This window comes from Sciurus carolinensis, chromosome 4, assembly GCF_902686445.1.
Source record: "Sciurus carolinensis chromosome 4, mSciCar1.2, whole genome shotgun sequence".
NCBI classification, from domain to species: domain Eukaryota; kingdom Metazoa; phylum Chordata; class Mammalia; order Rodentia; family Sciuridae; genus Sciurus; species Sciurus carolinensis.
In genome coordinates, this window is record NC_062216.1 from 157,397,588 (window position 1) to 157,424,119 (window position 26,532).

Here is a 26,532-nt window from a genome sequence, read left to right on the forward strand (position 1 = left end):
TAGAACTGAGTAGAACATAGATGTCTTACCAATTGTGTTTAAAACTTAATGTGTCAACTTTTGTGTTCTTTCATAGGTAAGGGCACACCAAGAAACACGAGTCTAGAGAGTCCATATGTTAGGTATAGTGTTGTCTGATGGCAAAATTATTCCCATTTGAATATAGATCTTTAAACAAGAATTAGCACTTGAAATTGATGGCGGTTGGGGCGAGGGAAACCAAGTCAGTTTCCAAACCTTCATGATTTATTTCTGTCAGAAATTTGCCCATATTATATCTACACGAGGGAGGAGTTTTAGTAGAATGAAAAATATAATTTTACAGCACTGACAGAAATATTTTCATTGTTCCAAATAAAATTGTTTCTCTAAAATTTTATGTTTCAAAACTTGCTTTGTTAAGTGAATTTTTTATCCCTTATTCCTTATATCTATCATTGTTTATTCTTTTAGTACAGCATCCGAAAAGCATATATGTAACATTTTAATAAAATAAGCACTCATGAACTTGAGTTTCATGATGGACACCAACTGGAAGCAGAAAATTACAGCCAGTCGTAGGCACATAGTTAACACTTGGGATCCCATGAATCTACCACTTTCACAAATTTCTTTGAGTTCAAAGGACTTTAATCCATTTGATTTCAAGTTGCCACTCACACATTGCTGGGAAAAAAAATTTCTAACCAATTGTAGGACTATCTTCTTAGTAAACTAGAAAGTGAAAATAGAAATCATGAACCCATTAAGAGAAGGAGAGAATAGTCATTTTCCTCTTCCCCTTCCCAGGCTGATAAATGGTTTAGGTTCAGAAACTTCTGAAGCCACAAGGATTGAAGCGGAGAAACATACTTGTCCTTCAGATTTTGGGTAAAGATGTACAGAAAATGCGGCTGTGGGTTAGCTCATCTCTCCACGCCTAGAGTGCAATCAGGTCCCTCAGTAGGTCGGCAGAGTCTGTTTCAGGACAAGAGAGCCCACGTGCACACAATCAGCCATGGTTCAGAACGCAGGAATGACTAATCACCACCTCCATGGAGACCGTGATGATCAGTTTAATGTGTCACATTTCTCTGTGGAGCTGGGTGGTGGTTTGAGTACTGGCTCTGCTGCTCACAGCCAGTGTTCAGGTCCCAGGATGTGAGAGAAGTTCTCATGGTGCATGCTCACTATTCTTCACGCGCATTGTCTCTTAAGACCCTGTAACAAAGACAAGGCCATTATTATCACTTACCCACAGGGTTACTATGAATCTTCATTTTGATACTGAGGATCAAACCCAGGGGTACTTTACCAATAAGCCACATCCCCACCCCTTTTAATTTTGTATTTTGCAACAGTCTCTCCCTAAGTTGCTTAGGGCCTCACTAAGTTGCTGAGGATGGCTTTGAACTTGCGATCTTTCTGTCTCAACCTTCTGAGATGCTGGAGTGCACCACCAGGCCTGGGAAGGCCATTGTTATCAGATTCTTGTTTTCCTTCTCAGTCCGTAGATAAGGAGGCAAAGTCAGGTTAAATGGCTCAAAGCCCTTGATTACTTAGGTAGAACTGATTTGAAAACCTTCACCTCTACCACTTACTATATGTGTGACCTTGAGTACTGTTACCTAATTTCCCAGAGCCTCTGTTTTCCCATCTGTGAAATAGGAGTAAGTATAAGACTTAACCTTTGTCAAGCATTTGTTAAATTCCAGGACTGTCCTAAAGATATTACATGGGTTTACTCAGAGAAGTTTCATAGTAACCCTGTGAGTAAGTAAAATCTTTATCCACATTTTACAGAGGAGGAAACAGATTACTTATTAATTATTCAAGTTTACACAGGAGGTATGTAACCACCATTAGAACTCAGGGATGATAATACCACCTCACAGTATAATTGTGAATTTAAAAAACTGATAACATATGTAGAAGTAAATATATGGTGAGAGTAACACAAAGATGAGGGGTCATTTATGAAATTATCCTGCAAGGAAGTTCTTGTTTTATACAAGAAGTGGTGTAATATTACTCAAGTAGACTGGGATAAATTAAGGATGCAGTGTGGGGACAGGGGGTATAACTCAGTGGTAGCACATTGTCTACCATGTGTATGGTTCAATCCCTGGCACCCAAAAAGTAAATGTGTGTGTGTGTGTGTGTGTGTGTGTGTGTAGACACAGACAAGTTGTACAGAACAATAGTAAAAATATATACGATGCAACTGAGCTTTGTAGCACATGCCTGCAATCCCAGCAACTGGGAAGGCTGAGGCAGAAGAATGACAAGTTTGATGCCAGCTTGGGCAGCTTAACAAGATTCTGTCTCAAAATAAAAAATAATAAAGTTCTGGGGATGCAGTTCAGTAGTAGAGCATCCCTGGGTTCAACCCCCATATCCTCTCAAAAAAGAGGTAGGGATGTACCTCAGTGGTAGAGCACTAGTCTAGTATGCATGACACCCTAGATTCAATCCCCAGTACCATTAAGATAATAATATATATCATGCAAACACCAATGATAAGAAAGTTTCAAGACAAGGGGGCTTATTGGAAAGAGAATTTTTACAACAAAAGTCTCAATTCATTAATAAAAGCTAATAATTCTAAGTGAGTATGCATCTAATCCATGAAAGAAAAAATGGACAGAACTAAAGAGGAAAATAGAAAAATTCCACTATTAGAGTTAGAGTTTAACTTTTCAGGAATTGACAGAACTTGCATACATACACCATCAAATTGGAAAGGAGCCTGGTTTGGTGGTGCACACCTGTAATCCCAGTAACTCAGGAGGCTGAGACAGGAGTATCACAAGTTCCAGGTCAGACTCAGCAACTTAGCAAAACCCTGTCTCAAAATAAAAAATAAAAAAGAATTGTGGATATAGCTCTGTGATAGAGCACTCCTGGGTTTAATCTCTAGGAGCAAACAAAACAAAACAAATCAATAAAGACATGGAGGATTTGAATATTACCAACCAAAGGGATCTAATTGACAGTTATCAGAAAATACCCAAAACAGCTGCAAAATACACATGCTTTCTAGTGCAAATAAACATTCATTCAAGATAGATCCCATGTTGGACCACAAAAAAGTGTCAATAAATTTCAAAGTATAATCTACTATAAGTAATTATTAAAATGAGGGTGAAGGTTGGCTATGTATCTCATATTCTATGGTTTTCTGCATTCTCCTACTCTAACATGAGGCACTTTCTAGCACCTTCTTCCAAGTCTGCAATCATCATCATTTGCTTCTGAGGTTTCCAGATATCTTGCCAAGATTCAGACCCAGTTCTTTAATCCCCTATACAACTGAGATACTTAAATAGAAATTGCAAAGAATAACAAGAGTTTGAACTTAGTCTCCCTTTTCCAGGGTTCTGCAGTTCCCTATTCTCAGCAAATGCAATCTTCCACCTGAAGCTTGGCACCATATGATTTGGACACCCGCACATCTGTTGCTTAAGATTTACTAAAATAATCTCATCTGCCACCGAGGACAATGAACTTCTGCAAACAAGAATCTGTCAATCAGGGATCATTTCTACAGAGTTCTTATCCTTTTATTCAGCTCATTTCTGGATTTGAGGGCAATATTAGGGTCCAGATGCTACTGCCACCGCCTCCCAAAATGATGTGCTGTGTGTGTGTGTGTGTGTGTGTGTGTGTGTGTGTGTGTGTGTTGGTGCTAATATCTCAGAGACAGTCAGTTCTTATAAATAAAATAATACAATATTGCAAAGGGCTCCTAAATTGAGTTGGTGGTCCTTACAGACATGGTTCACCTGAAATAATGTACCGAAATAGGCATGGTGGCTCTTACCTGTAATCTCAGTAATCCAACTTCCTGGAAGTCTGGGGCAGGAGCATTCCTAGTTTGAGGATACACTGGGCAATTTAGTAAGACCCTGTCTCAAAAAGTTAATTTATTTATTTAGGTACAGGGAATTGAACCCAAAGGGTGCTTAACCACTGACCAAATCCCCAACCCTTTTTATATTTCACTTAGAGACAGGGTCTCACAAAATTGCTTAGGGCCTCACTAAATTGCTGAGGCTGGCTTTGAACTTGCAATCCTCCTGTCTCAGCCTCCCAAACTGCTGGGATTACAGGCGTGCGCCACCACACCCAGCTTCAAAAAGCTTAAAAAAATAAAAAAGGTTTGGGCATAGCACAGTGATAGTGCACGTGCCTAGCATACAGGGGTGGGGGTGAGGTGGGGGTGGGGTTGGGGGCAGTTTTGGGGGTGGAGAGCATGCTGAGGCTATTTTCCCAGGAAAAAAACTTCTAGCTCCTTGACCTCTAAAATGCTGGGAGGAATATTGTGTCATCTTTTCACATTGAAAAAATAAATAAAAAATCCCCATACTTTAGCCCTACAAGGACACCCAAGAGGCCGGGTGCGGTGGTGCATACCTGTAAGCCCAGCAGTTCCAGAGGTTGAGGCAGGAGGATCAAGAGTTCAAAGCCAACCTCAGCAAAAGTGAGGCGCTAAGCAACTCAGTGAGACCCTGTCTCTAAATAAAATACCAAATAGGGCTGGGGATGTGGCTCAGTGATTGAGTGTCTCTGAGTTCAATCCCTGGTACCCATCCCCTCAAAAAAAACACCCAAGAGCAGCATTTCTCTGTCTCATTTGTAATACAGGGTTGCTTCCAAACGCATCCAACATCCTCATCCGTCTCACTAAAGAAGTTCTAAGGTAGTTACCCTGGCTTGCGCTCAGCACTTTCTTAGGGTCTACTTATTAAACTTCTTGCAGAATAAAACGCTGGAGACGCCACTTGGGGAAATGCAAGTTTCCATTCATTTCAAATACTTGCCAAGCCTGTAGCATGTGAAGCATGTGTGGAGTGCCACGGGGACTGCCCTCGGCACGGAGGCAACCCAGGCTGCAGCCACAGGACTCCAGGGCTTCAAGTGTGCACAGGAAGTTGGAGGGACCCAGATCTGTGGAACCCACACGGCCCACTTCTCACTAGCAGCTAGACCTTAGGAAGAATCATGAGAGTCTTTAAGCCTTAGTTTAGATTCCTCATCTGTGAAATGGGGCTATGCAGGTAACCACTACCATAAGTGATTTTTTAAAAGTGGTGTTCATCTTCATTTTGCCTCCTTCTGTATCTTTGCCTCTTGGCCCCCTGGCTTGCTTTCTGCCTATGCTATTAGTAAACCAGACGCATCTTCATCTCAGGTTCTTCCTTTTTGCTGTTTCTTCTGCCCAGAGGTGATCCCAGATTTTTTTGCATCTCAGTTTTTTTGTTCATTCATTCCTTTTATTCTTGAATTTCAGTTCACATAAATTCCCCCTCAGAGATTGTTCCTGGTCATTCATTAGGACCATACACTCTGTCATCTTTCTCTGTTTTATTTTTTTTCAACATTCGTAATTATCAAACACTTCTCTACTGTGATTTATTTACTTATTATTTATTTATTTATTTTTGTACTGATGACAGGGTTGTTTTACCACTGAGTTATATCCTCAGTCCTATTTATTTATTTATTTTGGTACCAGGGATTGAACCCAGAGGCGTTCATTCCTTTTTTGTATTTTATTTGGAGACAGGTTCTCACTAAGTTGCTCAAGGCCCCACGGAATTGCTGAGGCTGGCTTTGAATTTGAGATCCTCCTATCTCAGCCTCTGGAGTCACTAGGATTACAGATGTGCACCATTGCATCCAGTGATTCTTATTTTGAGACAGAATCTCACTAAAATTTAGCGGAAGGTCTGTCTAAATTGCCTCCGCTGGCCTCAAACTTCTGATTCTGCTGCCTCAGCCTCCAGAGTTGCTGGGTTACAGGTGTGTACTACTGGATTACAGGCGTGTATGACTTGGATTACAAGTATGTGCTACTGTGCATGTGGCTAGTGGGTTTATTTTTTAAAAGTAATTTCTTATCACTAGAACTTGTTCAGGATTATGGCTCCTGGACACAGGACAATGCCTGGCAGAATAGAGAGCTTGGAAATCTATACTTATTGAATGAATGAACCAAATGAAATAAGGTGTCTTAAAAAAGGGTGTAGACACTGGGGCTGGAACAGATTGAAAACAAAACGAGATCAGCCATTAGAGTTTTATATTTGTTGTGATAATATTTGCATCTCAGAAGAGGGGCTTTGTGTTGACATTTGCATAACAAATTGACTCAGAAAAGTAATGAACCTAGAACAATCGTCCCATATCAAAGTTGAGCTCTAGTTGAAACAAAGCAAAACACAAAATCACTGGCAGCTTTGAAATCACACACCCATCTCATTGTCCCCACCCACAGGGTTTACCAAAAACTCTTAGGCGTTTCCCCCCCGGCCAAATGTTGACGCTATTAAAATGGTCAACTGGCGTCTAGGTGAGGAGGATGCGCGCATGTTTTAGAAGAAAGGAAGGCAACTTACACCTTGTGCAGCTGGACGCTACGTTGGACTCTTACGCACAGGTAACATAAATGGGCAGTGGGGGACTGGGGATGAAGTGGAGGGAACACCCTTTAATTTTCCATCAGAACCACCAGAAGCCATTCCAAATACAACTTCAGACTAGGATCATTGAACCTACACTGCAAAGAGAGCAACTCCAAGGAACGTCCAACCAAATGTCACCCATGTGCTCCTCCTAACCATTTCTGAGGCTTTTCTGAATCCAGGAGTGGAGGGAAGACGCTGACCTGGATTCCATCTTCCCCTACCCGCAGGACTCGGGACTGGACCCAGCAGGGTTCTACCACTGAGCTAGACCCTCATCCCTTTTTATTGTTTAATTTTGAGACAGGGTCTCCCTAATTTGCTTAATTTGAACTCGCAGTTCTCCTGTCTCAGCCTCCGGGATAGCTGGGATTACAGATGCTTGTCTCTGTGCCTAGCTCCAATACTCCCTCTTAAATGAACATCCTTAAGGCTAAGGAGAGCCATGAAGAGCCTTGGATGCCAGGGTTAGGAATAGCTCTAAGCCCCTGAGGTTCCTAAGTAAGGCTATCAGTGGATGGCGCTGTATGTAACATGGCTTAGAAGAAAGCAGACTGACTGGGAGAGGCCAGAGTGCAGGCTTTCACAGTTCAGGAAGGAAAGACAGTACAGAGCCCAGAAATGGAAGAGAAGTAGGATAAATTTAGCCAGGCCAGGTGGTGCAAGTCTGTAATCCCAGCGATTTGAGAGACTGAGGCAGAATTACAAGTTGGGAGGCCAGCCTCAGCAGTTTAGTGAAGCCCTAAGCTATTTAGCAAGACCCTATCTCAAAGTAAAAAATAAAAAGGGTTGGAGATGTGGCTCAGTGGTTAAGTGCCCATGGGTTTACCTTGGTACAAAAAAAGAAAGAAATTTTAAAAGGTGAATAAGAGAAGAATAGATAAGAGATGTGTAGGTCAGAGGTTTCTGGTGGGACTAAACAGGTCATAGAAGTTGCATGGGGTTGTGGTGAACTTGCTCATGGTTGATTTGCTTTTGGCCCAGAAGATGCAAACTGTTATGTGCCTCTTCAAAATAACAGCCCCTGGTGTCTGTCTACTGGACATAGCATGAAATAGAAATTTTGAAGGCACTGTGTCTTTTAAAAAAAATCCCCTTTTGTAGCACTTCCTTAAAAACAGCTATTTAATGCAACTCTGCCAGTGTGTTCTTGGTAGTTATATCTTGACAATTGTGATATTAATGGCATGTCTTCATAAAGGGTTGAAGTGTCTTCCTGGTAAGTATTCAGCTTGCGTTTTTCAAAATACCTTGTAACAACTGTCCATTTTTCTCCTTTGGCTGAAAAAGTGTTTCTTAGCCTATTGTCTTATCATCTGCCTGTTAAGTTGCAAGATAAATTAAGTCATTGAAGTGATCAATAATGTTTTCAAGGTTTTTTTCCTTTCCTTTGGGTTTGCTACTTTTAAGAGTCGTGATAGTCTTAGTCTTCTGGAGTATTTTAGTGAAAGACAGCAAGTTTATTTAAGTATTTAATTAAAAATGCAATATTCAGTACTTCAGTGCTCAGGAGTCAGGGCATAACTAACTGAGAGTCACTGATACAGCTTTTAAAAATTATACACTATTGGTAATATCCACTAAAGACCATAGCTCAAGCAGTGATTTATGGATTTTTCTGTTTATATCTTCTTTTAATTGACATGACACAGTGATTTTAAAAATTGAATTTTATTTTATTTTAACCGTGCTGGAGATGGAACCTAGGACCTCACACATGTTAGGTAAGCACTCTACCAGTCTCTTGAATAGAATTTTATTGTTTGACACATTGTATTGACATGTTATGGATATGTGTAATATTGGCATCCCCTAAATTACAGTGTCTTGTTGTATTAGTATTAAATACTAAAGAATAAACTTATTGTGTTTGCAGGAAAAATGCTAGGAACTTGCATGAACAGTGGCTGGATTTGTTGACTGAAGTTATAGGCTGTGCTGGGCCCACCAAACTACACGTTCTTGGGTAGGTTGGTTTGTTGTGCCATTCTACAGAAAGTCGAGTTAAAAAGCATTTTAAGCATTGATGTGTGTGATAATTGTTAACTTAAAGCAAAATCTAAATCATTTAAAGGGATAAAACAATAAATATTGTAAAATAACCTAGGATTCAAGAGATCTGTGAATTGGCTTCATTGGCTAAATTCTATTTGTAATGTAAATCCATTTGTCATGGGAAAAAGAGATGACTTTTGTCAGACTTTCAGAAGGCGAAAAGGTTTTTTAAAAGTCCCCTGTTATAAAAGAAGGCTGTGCTAAGATAAACAGGATTTTAATTTTCAAAATTTTCAAATACTCAAATGTTTAAGAGGATTTTGAAGTACTTAAAATACCTAAAACATATCCCTGGTTATTTCTACCTTCTTTTATCAGTGAAACAGTGTGGGCAATTAACTCTTATTCAGCTATTTTCACATTTAAAAAGTTGTAATGATAGAAAAGTAAAAAGAACTATTTGTAGGAAATTCTCAAAGAGAATTCAGATGGTATTTGGTTTATATGACATTTTTGGAAAGTATTTTTAAACAAGATCTTTTAATTCAGAACCAAATTAGAAATGCTTAATTTTTTAAATATTTAACTTTTTCAGAATCATCACTTATTAAGGAAACATGGTAAGTTGACATTTTAAATCTTTACTCTCCATTTTAAAAACAAAATAATTCGATCACATTAAATTTGTTAAATAATAAATAGTTTGCAAAGCAATTTCAGATCTTGGACATACTTAAGAAATTAACATTCATTTTCAAATCATGATCCATGATTCTGTTCCATTAACATGGTTTTCTTGACCACTTTTTTCCTTCCTTCCTTCTTTCCTGCTTTTCTTTTTAAATTTTGATTTTGTTGACCTCTTTTCCTAAATCAGCTTCCCAAATTCTAATTCCTTGCTAAAATTTTTTAAGACTGCTAAATGCTATACTTTAGGATTAACACTCTTCTTTAAATACTATACTATAGAGAAGTGGCTCTCACCTGGGATTGACTTTGTCCTCAAGGGCACATTTGGTGATATGAGACAGGGTTTTTGTTTGTTTATTGAGGATTGACCCCAGGGGTGTTCTACCACTGATCTACCTCCCCAGCTCTTTTTATTTTTTGAGATAGGGTCTCACTAAGTTGCTTAGGATCTTGCTGAGCAACTGCTGAGGCTGGCCTCAAACCTGCCACCCTCCTGCCCGGAGTTGCTGAGGTTGCAGGTTTCTACCACTGCACTCAACTGAGATAGTTTTGAATGTCACAACTATGGGAGGGTTACTGGCATCCAGTGGGCAGAGCCGGGGGTGCATGCTTCTCTACATCCTCTGCACAAGTTAGACCCCCCCACAACAAAGACAGTCAACATATCAGTAATGTTGAGATTGAAAATACCATTTTATATCAGGAAAGTTAACTCTGTGTATAATTTCACAACTCCAACCTTCTGCCATTGTTCCAACAGACTTCTGTTGAGCAAGACAAGCTGGGTCAAGCCTTTGAAGATGCTATTGAAGTACTAAGGCAGCATTCATCCGGAGATCTTCAGTACTCCCCAGGTAAAGATAAGTTACTTACTCTTTTCTGCTGATATGTCACATGGTCGATTGGTTACATACACATGTAAGAATAAGAGTAATGATCAGAGGCTGGGGGTTGGGAGGTAGCTCAGTGGTAGAGCACTTACCTATCATGTTCAAGGCCCTGGATATGAGCCACAGCATCACAAACAAAAACAAAAACAACAGCCCAGAATAGAGATGATGATGACAACAATAATGATGATTTTGCACTGCTGGGGGTCAAACCCAGGGCCTCACACCTACTAGGAGAGTGTTCTACTATTGAACTGTGCCCACAACCTGGGAAGACAATTTTCATCTAAAAGCATCTAGGATTAATTTTTGGAGGGGAATGGGGACCAGGGATTGAACTCAGGGTCACTCAATCATTGAGCCAAAACCACAGCCCTATTTTGTATTTTATTTAGAGACACGGTCTCATTGAGTTGTTTAGTGCCTCGCCTTTATTTAGGCTGGTTTTGAACTCTCAATCCTCCTGCCGCAGCCTCCCAAGCCACTGGGATTACAGGCGTGTTCCACCTTGTCCGGCTAGGATTAATTTTTAATGAATGCAAAGCATATCCAGGGTTATCTAATCTAAATAAATTTCAAGTCTCACATACAAAAATGCAGAGATATAGAGAATGGCATTCCACATAAGAATACAAATACATAAAACGACCTATTGTTAAGAATGTCTGGTGCACATTTGTAATTCCATTTACTGAGGAGACCTGACAGGAGCACAGTACCACTGAGCTACATCTGCAGCCCCGCCTCAGCTTTCCTAGTCACTGAGATTACAGGTATGCACCACTGTACCAGGCTCACAATTTAAAAAATTTAAAGAAACTTAGGATGCAGCTCAGTGGTAGAACACTTGCCTGATACACGCAAGGCCCTGGATTTGACCACCAGTACTGTAAAAATGAGCAAGGAAAAAAGAATGCCTAATTGGGACTTATTAATCTAGTCGATATTTTAATTACTCAGAAGACTTTCTAATTGTTTTAATTTCTTACCCACCTTTCACCCATCCAAATAGAGATGGTCTATTTGGACCATGTATTTCCCCCCGACAGACTATCTAGTGTAGATAAGATGCAAAAGGTTGCCTATCGAATTTGTATAGGGTATTGCAGAGGGTTCCAAGATAAAAGAAATTGTGGTGTCTCAGGCTACATGGAACATTGCTCTAGAAAGAGAAATGGGTTGTTAGAAAGTACACTTCTTGCATAATGGAATTAACACCATAGGGAAAGTACAAAGTGGTAAGAAAACCACAGAGGTAGAAATTGAATATATAAGCACATGTGTATGCTTTGGCTGCTTGTCCATACACACACACATCACATCTATAAAAACAAATAAATGTATATATGTAAATTTTGACTTTCCTTTCTGTTTTTAAATTAGATTACAAAAATTACCTGGCTTTCATTAACCATTGTCCTCACATCAGAGGGAATTCCAGCTGCTATGGAGTGTTTCCTACAGAGGAACCTGTCTATAATTGGAGAACCGTGATAGTGAGTATCTTTATCAAGAGAACACACCTCAGTTACAGGCAAATTTCCTATCTGTGTCAGTCTCCACTTGGCACATGCTAGCTGAGCACCAGTTTAGAGACAGCATTGACTACTGTTTTAGCTTTTTTGTTCTTGTGATAAAAACACTGACAAGAACAATTAGAGGAGGAAAAGTTTATTTGGGGGCTCCTGGCCTCAGAGGTCTCAGTTCATAGAAGACTGGTTCCATCCCTCGTGGCTCTAGGTGAAGCAGAACATCATGGCTGAAGAGTGTGGTGGAGGAAAGCCCCTCGGGACATTACCAGGAAGCAGAGAGAAAAAAAGAAGAGAGGGAGATTAAGCCCAGTTCACCATATATACAAACCAAAGCCACGCCCCCAATGACCACTTCCCTTAGCCGCAGCCAGCAGCCAGTAGTTACCACCCAGTTAATCCTCATCAGGAGATTAACGCACTGATTAGTCTCGGCTGTCATAACCCAATCATTTCACCTCTAAACCATCTTGCATTGTCTCTCACACAAGACCTTTTGGGAGACACATATCCACACCGTAACGAAGAAGAAAATACTAAGGGCCATCAGTTGTGACCTGAACTTGACAGTCAATGTGGAGGATCAGCCCCAGTGCTGTTGAGAAGGAAGCTACCCTTTGCCATTGTTCTATACTCTGCCTCACGTTGGTCTGAATGACTTCTGTAAAGAGGAGGTGTTTTTAGAGTTCTCATATCGCTGATTCTCCTTCGTCCATCTGGAGAACTGCAAAAACATATGATTCCTCTAAAAAGACAAGACCAAGACCCAAACTTCCCCCTTTTTTTGTGTGTGGATACTGGGAATTGAATTTAAAATACTTCATTTAGAGATAGGGTCTCACTGAGTTGCTTAGGACCTCACTAAATTGCTGCGGCTGATTTTGAACCTCTCAGTCGTCCTCCTTCAGTCTCCCCAGCTACTGGGATTACAGCATGAGCCATGATGCCTGGTCTCCTTATTTTTTATTTTGAGGTAGGGTCTTCCTAAATTGTTTAGGGCCTCACTAAGTTGATGAAGCTGGTCTTGAACCTGTGATCCTGCCTCAGCCTCTTTAGCCTCTAGGATTACAGACATGCACCACTGCACAGGGCTCCAAGTTCCCCTTCAGGCTTTCCTTACAGTCTTGTATGCTCTTGCTCTTACTCTGTTTTCTTTCCTGAGCTGGCTACACGTATTGGACCAATTCAATTCTATTTTAGTAGCATACTTGAAAAGGGAGATGTCCCCACCATCTTTCCATTCATGTGTTTGTTTTTTTTTTGTTGTTGTTGTTCTTTTCATGACATTGGGGATTGAATCCAAGATGCTCTACCGCTGAACTATATCCCTAGTCCTTCTTTAAAAAATTTTAATTTTGAGTCAAGGTCTTCCTAAATTGTCCAGACTGGCCTTGTACTTGCAATTCTCTTGCCTCAGACGCCGAGTGACCAGGATCACAGGTGTTGCGGCATGCCCTGCCATTTATGTGTTCTTTTCCATTGTTTCTTTCATGCAGCTGTTTGAACAAGCAGTCTTAATAAAGGTGGGGTCTAAAGGTGAAATCTTTTTTTTTTTTTTTCTTCAGTCATTACCTTCAACTACACTATGTCCAATGTCCCTTTTCTGTCCCTATAAATTGCTCTGTAGGACCTTTCCATAAGACACTTAACCTTTGCTACTTTAACCTTTTCTACTTCCACTTAGGGTTGCCAACTAAAATGCAGAATGCCTAATATTTTTATTTACTAAACACAGCCTTCCTACTTCCAGTTCAACTCCAAACCCCTAGCATGGGCTGCACAGCCACTTGTGGTTGGGGACACCTTGCCTGCTGGGCAGCCTCCTGTGTGGGGTATGGTAAGATGGGTCAAGCCCAACCCTTTCCACTGTGTTTCACTAGACCCACATATCCTTGCCATATGGAAGGGCAGGAGCTCGGGCTGCTTCCTCCTGTCCCTTCTCTTGAATCTACCCTCCCTTGGCTGCCATCTTTATCCTCTTATCTCCTCTTGCCCAGATTGGTAGCCAACAAAGGATTTAAAGACACATGCCTATAATCTCAGCAACTCCAGAGGCCAAGACAAGAGGATTACAAGTCGAGGCCAGCCTCAGCAATTTAGGAAGAACTTGTCTCAAAATATTTAAAGGGTTGGAGATGTGGCTCAGTGGTGAAGTATCTCTGGGTTCAATCCCCAGTACCAAAAGAAAAAAAAAAAAAAAGAGACCATCTTTCTGACACCTCAAACTTATTATTTTTGATCTTTCATTCTCATTGGGCATTCCGAAAGGGAAGGAGTGAAACAATCCCCTCTCTTTCTCACAGGGAGAAAGGACATGAAACTCTCCTCATAAAGCCAAAGACTAACCTCCATCCCTTGGTCCTCTCTTTATGTTAGTTTGATGTTATTCTTTCATGGGTGCTATCTGGCTGCAGCTGAGGGTAGCACCTCTTAGAATTTGAGAGATTCTTAGCATGACTTTTGCTCCTTACTTTTGACTTTAGTCACCAATTGGGGGTCACAGGAGAAGTTCTCACTTAACATTCTGTTGTATTATTTACATAGAACAGTGCTGCAGACTTCTATTTTGAAGGAAATATTCATCAACCTCTGCAGAACATAACTGAAAATCAGTTCATAGAACCTGCTGTCTTCCAGCAGAAGGGAGGAAAAGGTAAGTTGATATAGCACTCCTTACACAGGTATGGTAATCAGGTCGTTGTCATGACAGATTTAAATAAATTTTTATATCTGAATTCAAAATTGTATTTGCAAAATATTCTCTTATACCCAGCCTGTAGTCTCTGTACTTGGGAAGCTGAAGTGGAGGATTGATTGAGTTCAGAAGTTTGAGACCAGCCTGGACAACATAAAGAGACTCCATGTAGTAAAAAATAAAAATTCGCTTATTACAATAGTGATAATTTAACTCTGATTGATAGGAGAACGCTAAACCAGATGTGGTGGTATACTCCTATAATCCCAGCTGCTCAGGAGGCTGAGGCAGAAAGATCACAGATTTGAGGCCAGTCTGGACAACTTAATGAGACTATATCTCAAAATTTTTAAATAAAAGAACTGGGGAGGGCTGGGGAGATAGCTGTCAGTAGAGTGCTTGCCTTGCATGCACAAGGCCCTGGGTTCAATCCCCAGCACTGCAAAAAAAAAAAAAAAAAAAAAAAAAAAAAGAACTGGGGATATAGAGTGCCCCTGGTTTCAAATTCCCAGTAATCAATCAAGAAAGAAAAAAAAAAAAAAAAAAAAAAAAGGGAAAAGATGAGGCTGGGGATATAGCTCAGTTGGTAGAGTGCTTGACTTGCCAGCACAAGGCCCTAGGTTCAATCACCAGCACTGCCCCCCCCCCAAAAGGAAAAAGAAATCTATTTCTCACCTAGGTTTCCTGGAAAAAAATTTCCAAAATAATCAAAAAAATTATTTAAATGTTGATAGACCTTTATTTTATTTTATTTTTTTGGGGGGTACTAGGGATTTTTTAAAATTCATTTTTATTGTAAACAAATGGGATACATATTGTTTCTCTGTTTGTACATGAAGTAGAGGCATACCATTTATGTAATCATACATTTACTTAGGGTAATAGTTTTTGATTCATTCTGTTATTTTTTTCTCCCCCCAACCCCTCCCACCCCTCTTATCCCTCTATAGAGTCCCTCCTTCCTCCATTCTTGCCCCCTTCCCACCCCCTTCCCACCCCCTATATGTGTCATCATCCCCTCATCAGTGAGATCATTTGTCCTTTGGCTTTTTGAGATTGGCTTATCTCACTTAGCATGATATTCTCCAACTGCATCCATTTGCCTGCAAATGCCATAATTTTATTATTCTTTATGACTGAGTAATATTCCATGGTATATATATATATATATATATATATATATATATATATATATATATATATATATATCACAGTTTCTTTATCCATTCATCAATTGAGGGGCATCTAGGTTGGTTCCGCAATCTGGCTATTGTGAATTGAGTAGCTATGAACATTGTTGTGGCTGTATCTCTGTAGTATGCTGAGTTTAAGTCCTTTGGGTATAGGCCGAGGAGTGGGATAGCTGGGTCAAATGGTGGTTCCATTCCCAGTTTTCTAAGGAATCTCCACATTGCTTTCCAGAGTGGCTGCACTAATTTGCAGCCCCACCAGCAATGTATGAGTGTACCTTTTTCCCCACATTCTCTCCAACACCTATTGTTGCTTGTATTCTTGATAATCACCATTCTAATTGGGGTGAGATGGAATCTTAGGGTAGTTTTGATTTGCATTTCTCTTATTACTAAAGATGGTGAACATTTTTTCATATGTTTGTTGATTGCTTGTAGATCTTCTTCTGTGAAGCGTCTGTTCATATCCTTAGCCCATTTGTTGATTGGGTTATTTGTATTCTTGGTGTAGAGTTTTTTGAGTTCTTTATATATTCTGGAAATTAGCGCTCTATCTGAAGTATGATTGGCAAAGATATTCTCCCACTCTGTAGGCTCTCTCTTCGCATTGCTGATAGTTTCCTTTGCTGAGAGAAAGCTATTTAGTTTGAATCTATCCCAGTTGTTGATTCTTGCTTTTATTTCTTGAGCTATGGGAGTCCTGTTAAGGAAGTCTGATCCTAAGCTGAAATGTTGAAGATTTGGACCTACTTTTTCTTCTATAAGATGCAAGGTCTCTGGTCTGATTTCGAGGTCCTTGATCCATTGTGAGTTTTTTGTGCAGGGTGAGAGATAGGGGTTTAGTTTCATTTTGTTGCATATGGTTTTCCAGTTTTCCCAGCACCATTTATTGAAGAGGCTATCTTTTCTCCATTGCGTATTTTTGGCCCCTTTGTCTAGTATGAGAAAATTGTATTTATTTGGGTTTGTGTCCGTGTCCTCTATTCTGTACCATTGATCTACCTGCCTATTTTGGTGCCAATACCATGCCGTTTTTGTTACTATTGCTTTGTAGCATAGTTGAAGTTCTGATATTGCGATACCCCCTGCTTCATTCTTCCTGCTAAGGATTGTTTTAGCTATTATGGGTTTCTTATTCTTCCAGATGAATTTCATGATTGCTTGCTCTATTTCTGTAAGGTATGTCTTTGGGATTTTAATTGGAATTGCATTGAATCTGTATAGCACTTTTGGTAGTATGGCCATTTTGACAATATTAATTCTGCCTATCCAAGAACATGGGAGATCTTTCCATCTTCTAAGGTCTTCCTTAATTTCTTTCTTCAATGTTTTGTAGTTTTCATTGTAGAGATCTTTCACCTCTTTGGTTACATTGATTCCCAAGTATTTTATTTTTTTTGAGGCTATTGCAAATGGAGTTGTTTTTCTCATTTCCCTTTCAGCTGTTTCGTCGCTTGCGTATAAAAATGCTTTAGATTTATGTGTGATTTTTTTTTTATGTGTGATTTTATAGCCTGCTATTTTGCTGAATTCATTGATGAGGTCTAGAAGTTTTCTGGAGGAGTTTTTTGGATCCTCTAAATAGAGAATCATGTCATCAGCAAATAGTGACAGCTTGAGTTCCTCTTTTCCTATTCGTATTCCTTTAATTTCTTTAGTCTGCCTAATTGCTCTGGCTAGAGTTTCGAGGACAATGTTGAATAGAAGTGGAGAAAGAGGACATCCCTGTCTTGCTCCCATTTTTAAAGGGAATGGTTTCAGTTTTTCTCATTAAGAATGATGTTGGCCATGGGATTAGCATAAATAGCCTTTACAATGTTCAGGTATGTTCCTACTATCCCTATTTTTTCTAGTGTTTTGAGCATGAAGAGGTGTTGTATTTTGTCGAACGCTTTTTCTGAGTCAATTGAAATAATCATATGATTCTTATCCTTAAGTCTATTGACATGATGGATTACGTTTATTGATTTACGGATGTTAAACCATTCTTGCATTCCAGGGATGAACCCCACTTGATCGTGGTGCACAGTTTTCTTAATATGCTTTTGGATATGGTTTGCCAATATTTTGTTAAGGATCTTTGCATCTATATTCATCAAGGATATTGGTCTAAAATTTTCTTTCCTTGATGTGTCTTTTCCTGGTTTGGGTATGAGAGTGATATTAGCTTCATAGAATGAGTTTGGTAGGGTATCCTCTTTTTCTATTTCCTGGAATACTTTGAGAAGTATTGGAATGAGATCGTCTTTGAAGGTCTTGTAGAACTCGGCTAAGAATCTGGTCCTGGGCTTTTCTTGGATGGTAGGTTTTTAATAGCTTCTTCTATTTCATTGCTTGATATTGATCTGTTTAAATTGTGTACGTCCTCCTGGTTCAGTTTGGGAGGAGCATATGTCTCTAGAAATTTGTCAATGTCTTCGGTAGATTCTATTTTGTTGGAATACAGATTTTCAAAGTAGCTTCTCATTATGTTCTGTATCTCAGTGGTGTCTGTTGTGATATTTCCTTTTTCATCACGAATTTAAGTAATTTGAGTTTTCTCTCTCCTTCTCTTTGTTAGTGTGCTAAGGGTTTGTCTATTTTGTTTACTTTCTCAAAGAACCAACTTTTTGTTTTGTCAATTTTTTGAATTGTTTCTTTTGTTTCAATTTCATTGATTTCAGCTCTGATTTTAATTATGTCCTGTCTTCTACTACTTTTGCTGTTATTCTGTTCTTCTTTTTCTAGGGCTTTGAGCTATAATGTTAGGTCATTTAGTTGTTGACTTTTCATTCTTTTCTGGAATGCACTCCATGCAATAAATTTTCCTCTTAGTACTGCTTTCATAGTGTCCCAGAGATTTTAATATGTTGTATCATCATTCTCATTGATCTCTAAGAATTTTTTTATCTCCTCCCTGATGTTTTCTGTTATCCATGTTTCATTCAATAGCATATTATTTAGTCTCCAGGTGTTGGAATAATTTCTGTTTTTTATTTTGTCATTGATTTCTACTCTCAGTCCATTATGATCTGTTAGAACACAAGGCAGTATCTCTATTTTTTTGCATTTCCTAAGGGCTGCTTTGTGGCATAACTTATGGTCTGTTTTCGAGAGGTTCCATGTGCTGCTGAGAAGAAAATGAATCCACTCATTGATGGATGGAATATTCTATATATGTCTATTAAGTCTAGGTTATTGATTGTGTTATTGAGTCCTATGGTTTCTTTATTCGATTTTGTTTGGAAGATCTATCTAGTGGTGACAGCGGTGCGTTAAAGTCACCCAGAATTATTGTGTTGTGGTCTATGTGATTCCTGGAATTGAGAAGGATTTGTTTGATATACAGGGATGCACCATTGTTTGGGGCATAAATATTTACTATCGTTATGTCTTCCTGATTTATGGTTCCCTTAAGCAGTATGAAATGTCCTTCTTTATCCCTTCTGACTAACTTTGGCTTGAACTCCAGTTTATCTGATATAAGGATGGAAACCCCCGCTTTTTTACTGAGCCCAGGTGTGTGGTAGGTTTTTTCCCATCCTTTAGTCTGTGAATGTCTTTTTCTATGAGATGAGTGTCTTGCAGGCAGCATATTGTTGGGTCTTTCTTTTTAATCCATTCTGCCAGTCTGTGTCTTTTGATTGATGATAGGCCATTAATGTTCAGGGTTATTATTGAGATATGACTTGTATTCCCAGTCACTTGGCTTATTTCTGGTTTGTAACTTGACTTGGTTTCTCCTTTCAGTGGTTTTTCTCTAAGGTAGTTCCTCCCTTTGCTGACCTACATTGTTTGTTTTTCATTTCCTCATCATGGAATATTTTGTTGAGAACATTCTGTAGCACAGGCTTTCTATTTGTAAATTCTTTTAACTTTTGTTTATCATGGAAGAATTTTATTTCATCTTCAAATCTGAAGTTTAGTTTTGCTGGGTATAGGATTCTTGGTTGGCAACCATGTTCTTTCAGAGTTTGAAATATGTTGTTCCAGGCCCTTCTAGCTTTTAGAGTCTGGGTTGAGAAGTAGGCTGCTATCCGTATTGGTTTCCCCCTATATGTAATCTGATGCTTTTCTCTTGCAGCCTTCAAAATCCTATCTTTATTTTGAATATTAGGCATTTTCATTATCATGTGCCTTGGTGTAGATCTGTTGTGATTTTGTGCATTTGTTGTTCTATAAGTCTCTTGTATTTGATTTTCCATTTCATTCTTCAGGCTTGGGAAATTTTCTGATTTTATTTCATTGAATAGGTTGTTCATTCCTTTGGTTTGTATCTCTGTGCCTTCCTCAATCCTGATAATTCTTAAATTTGGTCTTTTCATGATGTCCCTCAGTTCTTGGAGATTCTGTTCATGATTTCCTACCATCTTCTCTGTTTGGCAACTTTATTTTCAAGATTAAACATTTTGTGTTCATTGTCTGAGGTTCTGTCTTCCAAGTGGTCTAGTCTTTTGGTGATGCTTTCCATTGAGTTTTTTATTTGGTTTATTGTTTCCTTCATTTCAAGGATTTCCGTTTTTTTTTTTTTTTTTTTTTTTTTTTTTTTTTTTGAGAATCTCTATCTCTTTGTTGAAATGCTCTTTTGCTTCCTGCAGGTGCTCTTTCAGCTTATTGGTATTATCATTCATTGCTTGCATTTGCTCTCTTATCTCATCCTTTGCTTCACAAATCATCTTAATCATGTATAATCTAAAGTCCTTTTCTGACATTTCTTCTAATATACTGTCATTGGATTCTATTAATATAGAATCTAGATTTGTTTGGATCATTTTCTTCCTTTGTTTTTTCATGTTGTTCCTGTATCTTCCCCTCTAGCAGTGTAGATCTGGGGTATTGCAGATTTCCCCCTATAGGCTTATTGTGGCCCTATAGGTTTCCGAAACCCTTTCTTTAAGGGGAGATCAATATTAGCAGTGCCCAATTCAGACACTATGCAATCCTAGACCAAATAGCCCCTATGAGGACAATGACAAAATTGTCAAAATAAACAGAATGAGTTAAAATATTATCTTCAATAAAACAGATTTGCAATAAGGTCTGTAGTTTCTAATGGAGGACAAAGAGGATGCAGAGGAATGTAGAAATGTGGCTGTTAATGGGATAAGAAAAGGATATACAGAAATTCTAGATAATAGAAAGGGTGAGAGTGTAATCAAAAGAAATTGGATGTTAGCATGCAAAAAAAGGGAGAAAGAGACTCTGAGGGAACAGGTAAACAAAAGGAAAAGAGAGCAAGAAAAGTAAAGAAATAAAAACTTAATTTTTTTTTTTTTTTTTTTTTTTTTGTGGTACTAGGGATCGAACTCAGGGCTTTGTGCTTGCGAGGCGAGCACTCTACCAGCTGAGCTGTCTCCCCAGCCCTAAAAACTTAAATTTTTTTCAATAAGGAGGGAAAAGAAAATCTACAGTTTAACAGTCATAGAGTAATGAAACCTCCCAGTGTTCAGTAGCCTGATGCATGAGAGGTACCTGACAATGAGATTCAAGTCTCCAGCAGGCATCCCAGGATGGGATTTGCCCCACCTAAAGATCGTTGCAATGGCTTCCAGGATTATCCAAGATGGCCACTCTGGCTTCAAAATGTGTTGGCAAATGGGGAGCTGCAGCTCAGGGTGTGGCCGTGGTCAGCTGGAGGTCCTGGAGGCAGGATGTGGTTGGTCAGGCAGGGGTCCTGAGGTCCGGTGTGTTTGTGGTTGTGGAATCCTGAAGGCCGGGTGCATTCAGTCGGTCTGGGGTCCTGGTGATAGGGTGCAGTCAGTTGGTCTGGGGGTCCTGGCGGCAGTGAGCAGTTGATGTGAGGGTCCCAGAGGCAGGGAGTGATCAATCGGGCTGAGGGATCCTGGAGATGGGGCTCAGTCAGTCCAGCCAGGGGTCCTACAGGGCCTGGCTGTTGTCTCAAAATGGCAGCAGCCACGTGTAATCAAACCTGCAGGTACTGTAACAGTGAACTTCCAGGCAACAGCAGGCAGCTGGTGCTCCACTGGCGGTCGGCGATCAGTTTGCTGACTGATGTCGGACTATTGGGAGGTGAACCTCGTGTGCTGGGTAATGGATAGGTGTAAGGCAGGCAAGGCGATGGACAGGCGAGAGGCAGGTAAATGGTGGATGATAGGTGCCTGACAGTGAGCAATCTGCACTCAACAAAGGCGTCGATATGCTGGCAGACTGCAGGTGATCACAGCAGACAAATGGGGTAAACACCGGGGAATCGATAAGCAGCAAAAACTGCCTCACCAAGAAACAGATATCCTCTGCTTGAAACCAGAGTTACGGAGTGACAAGGAATGCAGCCTCCCTCTAGTAAGCCATCTTGGATCCCCCCTAGACCTTTATTTTATTCATTTATTTATATGTGATGCTGAGAATTGAACCCAAGGCCTCACACATGCTAGGCAAGTGCTCTACCTCTGAGCCACAAACCCAGCCTCCATTAATTTAATATTTCATAATTTTGAAATCATGATTTGTAGAATTAAGATGATGGTCTCATATAATCATTTGGCAAAATGTCACAGCAGGGCAGCAGCCACTACTGGCTAAGATAGGGACCACACCCCTTCTCATGCTGTACTGGAGAGTATAAACGGGTGCAAAGCTTGGGAAGGAAATTTGTCGATACTTATGAAATTTTTAAATATTCATGCCTTTTGACAGTTTGGCACTATTTAACTCAGTGGTCGAGTGTAGGTCTATATTAATTGTGTTAGCCTGAACAAATGATTTAATCTCTTTACCATAGTTTCCTTATTCAAAAAATAAATAACTCTATTGATGATGTAAGATTAAATGAGAAAACCTGTGTAAAACATTGTGCCCAGAGCCAGCAGTGTGGAGAATTTCCACATAAGGGTGTATGTGTTAGGATGTTCATTACAATGTTGTGTGTAATCTTTAACAAATTGGGAACTCACCTCTATTGAAGTATAAGATACTGAGATGCATAAGATATATCCCAGTTCAACGATACTTTTTTTTTTTTTTTTTTTTTTGGGTGGGGATACAAGTCATTGAACCCAAGGACACTTTACTACTGAGCTATATCCACACCCCTTTTTATTTTTTATCTTGAGATAGGGTCTTGCTATTTGCTGAGGGCCTCCTAAGTTATTCAGGCTGGCTTTGAACTTGTGATCCTCCTGCCTCAGCCTCCTGAGTCGCTGGGATTATAGATGTGAGCCACTGTGCTCATGCAATTTTAAAAATTATACATTATTTAATCAAATTAATTAATTTACTTATTTATAACAGGATTGAACCCAGGGGCACTTAACTACTGAACCACATCCCCAGCCCTTTTTATTTTTTATTTGGAGACAGGGTCTCACAAATTTGCTTGGGGCCTCACTAAGTTGCTGAGGCTGGCCTGAAACTTGTGATCCTCCTGCCTCAACCTCCTGAGTTGCTGGGATTTCAGGCATGCAACATCACACCTGTCCAACATGATACATTATTTTAAATGAACATACAAGGGATTGAACTCAGGGCCTCACACAGGCTAGGCGAGTGCTCTAATACTGACCTACATCCATTTTAAATTTGATTTTGAGACAGGGTCCTGCTAAATTGCCTGGGTTTGTTGTTGTTGTTTGTATCAGGGATATAACCCACGGGCACTTAATCACTGAGCCACATCCCCATCTCTAAGTTACTTAGGGCCTCACTAACTTGCTGAAGCTGACTTTGAATGCATGATGCTCCTGCCTCAGCCTCCTGAGAGCTGGGATTACAGGCATGTGCCACCATGTTTGACTTACATGAATACATATTTTTAAAATTACACAATATACTATACCCTAGAATCATAAAATTCTAAATACCCAATAATACTCTAACTCAGTAAAGAATAATATATAAAATCAAACAAAAACAAACTCTAGAGCGTGAAACCAGTATCTTCTGTGTTGTGGAACTGTGTCCGTAGAGGACACATCACCTACCATTATCTTAGTCTTTCACTTGAAATAGGCATACATTTGAAATGCAATGAGATTATAAAGTATTTTGGGTGTTTATTCTTAGAAGGAAAATTCGTACACCCATAAAGTGGAACATATATAATTATTAAAAGGCTTGAAGGCATTCCTCATGTATTGATACAGAAAAATACTCTAAAATACATTTTAGTTATCTTGATTCCATAATTCAAAAGTAATAATGGCTATTAAATTTTTGTAATTCGAGCAATTCACAAGTATGTAAAGAGTAAGTATTCATTCTCTTCTCAGCTATATCCAGAAGCAATTCACTATGGTCACCCATTTGGTATTTAACCTACCTGTAGCTAGCTAATCTCTATATTGTTCTACGAGTTTTTAAGACATTAATTTCTAGCAGCATGTGGTGGTGCACACCATTCCAGCACTCTGGGACTAAGGCATGACCATTGTTAAGTTTGAGGTCAGTCTCAGCAACTTAGCAAGACCCTATCTCAAAACAAAAAAATAAAGGGCTGGGGATGTAGCTCAGTGTCAGCGGTAAAGCAACCCAGTTTCAATCCCTAGTACCTCTACACACACACAAAAGAAAGAAAAAAATAATACATTACTTCCTGAAAAACAGTGCAAGAATATGATCCCCTTTTTAACTTTTAAGTGATGTGCACTTTTATATATGCAAAAAAATAATAATAAGAAAAACATTTTCTAGAAGTGTCTAGAATATGCTAGAATTTTTAGTTTCAGTTCACACTTTTGATCCTTTTTATTTGGAAAAAAAAAAATGTGTGTCCTGGGGATTGAACCCAGGGGCATTTCACCATTGAACCACATCCCCGGTCCTTTTTATTTTTTATTTTGCTTAGAGCCTCACTAAATTGCTGAGTCTGGCTTTGAACTTGTGATCCTCCTGCCTCAGCTTCTGGAGTCACTAGAATTATAGGTGTCTGCCTATAATTCTAGTGACTCCAGCCTCCTATTTTCAAAGAATGAATTTTTTTACATTTTTCAAAAGTTGAGAACTAATTTTAGAAGATAATGATCTCAACAAAGACCCACAAGATAGCTGGAGAAGAGACAGAAGTGTCTTACTTAGAGCTGGCACTTGAATTCATGATGTGTTTTTGGTAAGTCCCTTGCATTTCTCAATTCACCAATTCAAAATAATATAATGCAAATGATAATCTCTGTGAAAGGTTCGTGGCTTTTGGATGAGTGATGACTGATGCAAGAATCTTACTCCCCAGAGACTGATTAAAGGAGTTGGGAATCAACTCTTTTACGTCCTCAAGGGGAAAATGGAATTTGTTCATGGGTTTTTTTTTTTTTTTTCAACTACTGATGGATCTGATGGAAGCTGATAGTTACAGGCTAATTCAGAAGTCACAAAACAAGCTATCACCTTTGCTTTCCTAGTTCTCTGTTAGGTCAAAGAACTCTTTATCAGTTGAAACACAAAAAAGAGAAATTCTCTCACGTTTTCCTGTCAAGTTGTTTTGAAATATAAATGACTGCCTTCATGAAAGGTGATAAACTCTGGTAGTACCATTAGCTTTCATGGCAACAGAGAAATCGCAATACCTTTTGTCATTGTTCTTGAATAGTGGCATAAAAATATTTTTTGGCATTTCTGCTCCCGTTTTTTTCTATTACGTATTTTGTTTTTGTTTTTGTACTGGGGATTGAACCCAGGGGTTCTCTACCACAGAACCACATTCCCAGTCCTTTTTATTATTTATTTTGACACAGGGTCTCATTAAGTTGCTTAGGGTCTCGCTAAGTTGCTGAGGCTGGCCTTTAACTTTCCATCCTCCTGCCTCAGCCTCTGGAGCTGCTGAGGGATTGCAGGATGCAGCACCTCACCAGGCTCTATTTTAGATTTTTAAAGTCATTGTGCAACTAAATCCAGAGTCAGCATCTTCACCTAAGTTGTTATGACTAATTCCCCTAATAGTACTATTTGCATCTGTTTTCATGTTATAAAGTACAGTCACATCCTTTACCTCATTTGAATAAAGATCCTTTAAAATGTCATGCTTTCCAGAAAAGGCTTTTAAAGCATCTCTTTAAAGACACTGAACTTTGCTCTCCATTTTGCCCAGTTTTGTTGTTCTCTAGAAAATTTAACATGACATAAAACCAAGGGGTCATGATTTAACTGTGAAGAAAGATCACATAACAAATGGAGCCCCAAATAAAGAGGCTCCAGGATTCCCTATTCCAGCAAATGATGGTACAGATCTTTTGACAATTTGCACAGCAAGAGAAGGTCCAGTTGCAACTTCAATAGGCCAAATAGATCTTTGACCTTTAAGTCCTATAAAATGATACCATAAATGCATTTCTAAGAGGGAGGAGGAGGAAAACCAATCCCAGTTCGGTTTTTAATTCTACATCTACTCCATGAATCCTTCTGAGGAGATTCTCTGGGAACAGCCATGGTGGAGTCTGATGCTCTTTGTCTCCATTGCAGGCAGGAAGAAGCTCAGGCTGTTTGAATACCTTCACGAGTCCCTGTGCAGTCCCGAGATGGCATCTTGTATTCAGTGGGTAGATAAAAACAAAGGCATCTTTCAGTTTGTATCAAAAAACAAAGAAAAACTTGCTGAACTTTGGGGGAAAAGAAAAGGCAATCGGAAGACCATGACTTATCAGAAAATGGCCAGAGCCCTGAGGAATTACGGAAGAACTGGGGAAATCATCAAGATCCGGAGGAAGCTCACCTACCAGTTCAGCGAGGCCATTCTCCAAAGACTCTCTCCACCTCATTTCTTGGGTAAAGAGATCTTCTACTCACAGTCTGTTCAACCTGATCCAGAATATCTCAGTTTAAATAACTGGAATGCCAATTTCAACTGTGCACATGCCAATTACCATGAGCTAAGTTACCCTGATTGCTAAATATACTCTCTCACTTCCCCACTGCCTGGCTTCAGGCAACCCTACAAAGCCTCAGGATTTTTCTCTTAAAGCAGTTGGTCTTCTATCTCCATAGGTTCCACATCCATGGGTGGAAAATATTGGAAAAAACCAATTGTTTCTGTACTTTACATGTACAAACTTATTTTCTTGTTATTTTCCCCAAATGATACAGTAATAACTATTTAGATAACATTTATTTTATATTGGTATTATAAGTAACCTAGAGATGATTTGAAGTATTTGAGTGGATGTTCCTCAC

General features: G+C 39.3%; 1 protein-coding gene across 1 annotated transcript; it reads left to right on the forward strand.

The window, feature by feature from the left end:
* The first annotated feature begins 997 nt into the window (after nt 1-997).
* Spic (Spi-C transcription factor) lies at nt 998-26,252 on the forward strand. Its single transcript, XM_047549804.1, has 6 exons — nt 998-1,140; nt 8,323-8,412; nt 9,885-9,985; nt 11,405-11,517; nt 14,095-14,203; nt 25,825-26,252. The coding sequence occupies exons 1-6, from the start codon at nt 998-1,000 to the stop codon at nt 26,250-26,252; spliced, it is 984 nt and encodes a 327-aa protein (XP_047405760.1).
* Nucleotides 26,253-26,532: the final 280 nt, after the last annotated feature.